General features: G+C 39.2%; 1 protein-coding gene across 6 annotated transcripts in view; it reads left to right on the top strand.

The window, feature by feature from the left end:
* Positions 1-5,826, top strand: part of LOC116704219 (electrogenic sodium bicarbonate cotransporter 1) — a 40,147-nt gene that overhangs the window by 4,055 nt on the left and 30,266 nt on the right. For all 6 annotated transcript variants that reach the window (XM_032539511.1, XM_032539514.1, XM_032539515.1 and 3 more), the window contains exons 2-3: positions 1,397-1,470; positions 2,367-2,543. In XM_032539511.1, coding sequence (XP_032395402.1) covers positions 1,397-1,470; positions 2,367-2,543 — 251 coding nt within the window. The remainder of the gene's footprint in view (positions 1-1,396; positions 1,471-2,366; positions 2,544-5,826) is intronic.

The following is a 5,826-nucleotide window of genomic DNA, read 5'->3' as shown; positions in this document are numbered from 1 at the left end:
GTGTGTGTGTGTGTGTGTGTGTGTGTGTGTGTGTGTGTGTGTGTGTGTGAATATGTCTGTTTCTGTATGTATTTGTAAGTTGCAGTCATCACTTTTACTGTTGTGATGTTTCCCTCTTTCCCGTCTTTCCTCTGTTTTTTGTTTTTTTTTTGTCCCGGGACATGTCATGTCTCAGCATATTGTTTGTAATTTTTCAAATAAAAACATTTGATCACAAAACGACAAACACATGTACTAATGTGTGCAGCGTTGTTGGTGGATTGCATGGGTAGGTGACATTTTGGTCATGTGGGTGATTGAAGTAGCATCAGAAATGCTAATGCACTTTAAAACTTGCCAATAAACTAATTTTTAAAGCATTGTTATGCAGTTATTCATGTTTTTAAATTCTGCTCACATTTTTGCACAAAATGTCACCATGAGTGAGTGTGGAGGTGAAGTCCAGACTTGTCTCGATATTGTTCTAACTGTAACATGTGGTTTGTCTTGTTTTGTTGTGCCGAAGAGGTTGACGGGTGCAAAGAGAGAGAGAAAGAGCTTCTAATATTCAGCAGCATTAGTTATAACTGAAGAAAAAAAGATGCTAAATAAGAGTCAATATAACAATTGTGTTTTGTTCTAACCAGAATTTGACCCTATTGGCCTTATAGATGGAATATAAACACATTAGTTATTGGCCTGAGGGCTAAAAATGGCACTGCTTTAACCCTCATTGTCTTTCTGTTGGCCATATTTTGACAACTGTCAACACAATAATATTGATGCTTTTGACTTCTTTTTTTAGACTGTCTCAATGCTTTTGATGCTATTCTCTGACTGTTGCCGTTTTTTGGACGGTTTTAACACTTTGAAGGCTTTCTTTGACACTTTCAACACACTTTCCAACGTACTCACATGCTGTCCTCTGGTTTGTCTGTAAAGTATAAATTATTACCGACTTCTGTGTTACATCTAGGCTACAAGCCACCTTCATTCAGTTATTTCTGGGAAATTTGGTTGAAAGAAACCCAGATTTCTGATATAGAAACTTTTTTATTTTTTTATTAATTTGAATGGTGGTGATGGCACAGTGGATATGACACTTGCCTTTGGTGTGGGAGACGCACATCAACCAATGTGTCCCTGAAAAAGACACTTAACCCCTAGTTGCTCCAGAGGTGTGCGATCTCTGACATATAGCAATTGTAAGTCACTTTGGATAAAAGTGTCAACTAAATGACACGTAATGTAAAAGATTTGGTTGTGTCATTTTGTTAATTATATTTGAAGTATATTTTAGTTTTTCAATAATGGGGAAAAAAGCCTGACTGAAATTGCGACGGAATGATTTGGTAAACTCATTTGGTTGCAAGCATTTTTAATCCATGTTGAATATGTTTTCTCGTTTGCCTTGTAGAGTGGAGGATGAGGCAGTCTTGGACAGAGGAGCGTCCTTTGTCAAACATGTCTGTGATGAAGGGGAAGTGGAAGGTAAGATCCGTGATGAATACCAGCACATTATCTAGCTGACAGACGATACATAAGCTTTCTTGTCCATGTCTTTTCAACACATACTGTCCTGTGCCGGAGAAAAATGAAGTAATTCCTGTAGCACCTACACGTAATTTGACATTTTATATAAGATGAATGAGTTCCACTTGAGCTTGACATTTTTGACATTTCTGAACCGGAAGGTGTTTCTTCAATTGCTCTAATCCTGTCTAGCGCGGCCCATCAGCTAAAGCCACAAAGTAATTTATCTTGAGATGCCCACATTCATTTGCTGAGACATTTATACGTTTCAAAACCCAGCACTTAAGTGTGCATACACAAAGAACCACATCAGAGATAATGTCAAGCTGTTTGTGTGTATTCAGTAGCACTTACAAAACCCTTTTGCTTCCCCTGCATGGAAATGTGGCGGAAGTGCATTGTTTAGTTTGTGCCTTAGGTGGTCTTTAGTTTCTACAAGGAAGCAAGAATGACCACTGTTGGGTGTAACAGATATCATTAAAAAAAAACCACAAGATATGTGTATGGAATGGGAAAAATACACAGTTGCTTCCACGCTAACTTAGTGAAGTAGCTTTCTCTCCACCTATCTGTCTCTCCTAATTACTTCCTGGAAACATTAAAGTCATAATTTCCTGTTTGAGTTGCTGTGTAGGAAGTAGTTGGCATTTATTTGATTTTGCAGTTTGACTGACTGTATCTCTTTAGGACTGAAATAAGCAACAACCAATGTCCTTGTTTAAACCTCAGCACAAGCCAAAAAAAATGATGCGTCAAAGTAGCCTTGTCATAAGTAACAATTCAAGATTGATGTGGTTTCCTAGTAACTTTGAGTTTAATCTGACCTGCGTTCCCTCTCATTGTGTTTGTGGCAGGTCACCACACTGTGTACATTGGTGTGCATGTTCCCAAAAGCTACCACCGCAGGAGACGCCACAGACGCAAGTCTGGCCACAAGGAGAAGCGGGAACGGGCGGAACACAGTTCAGAAGGATACAAGTCGGATGGGGAGAACGCAGACGAATCCCCCGCAAGCATCCTCAAGCCTCTCAGTGAGTTGGGATTTAAAAAAAACAACCAAAAATAATCCAGTATGCAGAATCTAATTTTCCACATCAGTAATGGTGTTATCGCTCTTGAGATGTTGGTTAGCTCAGTTGGGGGAAGTCCAGCAGCACTCACAGTAAATCACAGCCTACAGGATATCAGTGCTTCTGTAGTTAAGGAGGTAGGACGGGATGGCAGCCAAGAAAGCTAAAAAAAAAGAAAAGAAAAGGAAAAAAAAAAAAGAATCCCAAGGCAGAAACCTATACTCAACCAAATTAGTGCAGTAAGGGAATACGAAATACTAATCTGAAAATGACACTGGATTGGCTTAAAGTGTGTAAAGTGAAAACAAGAGGAGTATTATCTGCCACCTCACTGATTAACATTACTTTGTGGGATTTGTGAGTGAGGATTATCAAAAGAAAATGGGTAGATGGGAAGAAAGAATTAAAATAAGAGGCACCACAAATGGCAAAATATTGCAATGTTTCCCAAGCTCCATGAGGACATAACTGCGAGTGGGCCTAACCCAACCTTAGGACTGAGAAGAGCGGTGTAAGAACCAGTTCAGAAAGTGGTAAACTGAAGCGATAGAGAAGAATCTACCAACAGCACTAAATGAATGTTAGTCCACAATGTGGACAGAGATGCAAAATGCACATACAGGAAGCACATAAGGTGGTTGTGAGTCTCGGGAAAACACACCAGATGTCTCTCCAAAGCATGGCACAAACATTAATCCCAAGATTGTTTTTTTTTTCTCAAGAAGGCGGAATTTTAATACCAGAAGGGTCTTTAGATATAGGTCACTTCTAACCTATATGTGTCCTGAATGCACAACAGGAGACTTTTTTTAAAAAAAATTTTTTTATTGTGTTACACAGGTGGGAAAGCATTGAACAACTGTACGTAAATGAGCCATTTAATTGTATAGGGCTCTCCAATGTTTTATCTCTACGCTTTTATAAAGGCTCTGCACAATCGCACAAACCTCGGGTGGATAATTAAAAGATTAGCAGACATCACAATCTGGTTAAAAGCTACAGTATTTGCAAGACATACAATTATCACAAAACTGGAATTCACCTTCAAATAGCACAGCCTGGAATACACTGGCATAATGGGAGAGTGTTTGCTCTCTGCTTTGCTGCTAGTGGAGGTAACCATTAAGGTCTCTAGAGTGGGTTGGGGATGGGAAACGGCGGGGGTTTGCCTCCCAACTCGTGTGGGAGTGCGGCATTTGTGAACGATGACGGCAGCGCCACATACCTGAAGGCTGGCATTAAGATATTCCTGAGCTGGTAATTACAGCGGCATCTGAAATGGACCATCACAAGTTTAAATCAAAGTTGAATCAAATTTGATGTAAAAATAGTAACTCAACCATAGCAGGTGCTTCACACAAGAATTTTAAAGACACCATAAAGAAGCTTAAGCTTTTTCAGGCAACATGTGCAGACAAGAGTGCATTACGCCACGGGCTCTTTCTGTAGACATACAGAAGAGAAATCCCTAAGTTAACTGGCAATGGAAGCGTAGTTCCTAACAACAACTTTAGATGAGTGGTGGGATTAAATAAGTGTATACTTCTTCCAACTCATTTTCAGACATGTCCAAAAAGTGTTTTAAGATGTATCCATGCTATCTATATTTTCTGAATGACCTGCTTTCCTATTTTCTTTTATACGTTCAAAATAAATTTCAAAGAAAGAAAGAAATCTTGTTGCTCTTGTAGAGCAGCAGCTACACCAGGAAACTAATTGATGCCAAAATAATGATTTAAGGAAAACAAGGACAAGGGTTTAGCAGAGGAAACACAGAGAAAGACGCTCTTGTGTGTAACTGTTTGGGCAAAAATCAAACCTCCCAGTGAGAAGGATTTTATTTACTTTTATTTGTTGTGTTGCATTGAGCTGCTGTGACTTCCCCCATGGTAGGATCAACAATGCCTATCTTATCTTAAGTAGATTTTTCTAAATGGATTTGGGAAATTCAACTCTACATTACCGTAAACCGTGTGGAATAGATGAGTGTGGGATGGGAGTATCCCATCCACACATCCCATCCATCAGGGGTGTTATGAGGACACTTGTCTCATCATCGGGCAGTCTGTTTTTATATTCAGCAGTTCATACTGTCTGCTGTTGGGATACATGATCGTTCACTCGACATTTATTCAGGACCTCAGTTACATGTAGGTGTCTTTTCACAAATTGGATGCAGATCAGTAAATGAGGTGAGAACGCTGAGGCATTCATATGGAAATGTATTAGTTTATTGGTCAAACGAGAACAACACTGGGCCTCTTTCGTCCTCTGCACTTGAATGCGTTTCCTACAGGTGCACGATTCAGTAAATGTCACAATTTGATATTGATCAAATATTTTTGATCAATATCACTTGATCAATATCCATTCTTTTTTTTCTTTCTTTTTTTATTAGACTCAAGATTCAATTCAAAAATCAATTCTCCATTCAAGAACAATTCTCAATAAAAACAACAACAACAGATTACTTTTCCCCATGCCATTACAAAACATTTTTTTTAATTTAAAAAAAATAATTGATTTTTTGGGAATTCTACGAATTGATTAATGACTGTGAATTGTTTTTTGCACACCCCTAGTGTTTCAACACCTATGGTTCGATCCCACTTTCCTCAGTCATGCCGGCATCACATTAAGCTGTCGGTTCACAGACTCTCAGCAGCAGACAAGCACCTGAGTAATCCTCTCACGCTGCACCCTCCTCTGACGCTGTAATCCTCCTTTGTTTCGTCTCCTTGTCAGATGTTAACCACCCTGGGTGCTTAGTCATCCAAAGGTGCCATGGTATGATAAGAGCTCTGCTCAATTGAATATGTGTAGATGTCGAAGGCCCTATCTGATAACAGCTTTACAACAATTTACTCTTCAGTTAAGCATTATCAATGTTGTAAAACTCAGAACGGTAGCGGTGAAAGTTGTTTATTTTGTCATTAGTGGTGAAGCAGTCAAAGTTACAGATATAGCCTGTTCCTTAAAGGTCTTTTCTTAAATGAATCCCCTTAATTTTACTCTGTAGCATTTTATGGTTGTATGGTTCAAACATGACCACACACACACACACACACACACACACACAGACTCATACTTCTTTCTAATCCTACGGTATCTCTGCAGAAGATCATCTGAGCTGGAAATAGTCTTGTATGGTTGAATGAGAGGACAGACCCTACTGTATGATGACGCTAGAGCCGCTGTTGGGACAAACATTTTTCTTGTTGAGCAGTAAACCACTTCAGTGAAC

The sequence above is a fragment of the Etheostoma spectabile genome, chromosome 16 (genome assembly GCF_008692095.1).
Source record: "Etheostoma spectabile isolate EspeVRDwgs_2016 chromosome 16, UIUC_Espe_1.0, whole genome shotgun sequence".
In the NCBI taxonomy this organism is placed as follows: Eukaryota; Metazoa; Chordata; class Actinopteri; order Perciformes; family Percidae; genus Etheostoma; species Etheostoma spectabile.
The sequence above is the reverse complement of the archived record's forward strand: the minus strand, read 5'-3'. Positions and strand labels throughout refer to the sequence as shown.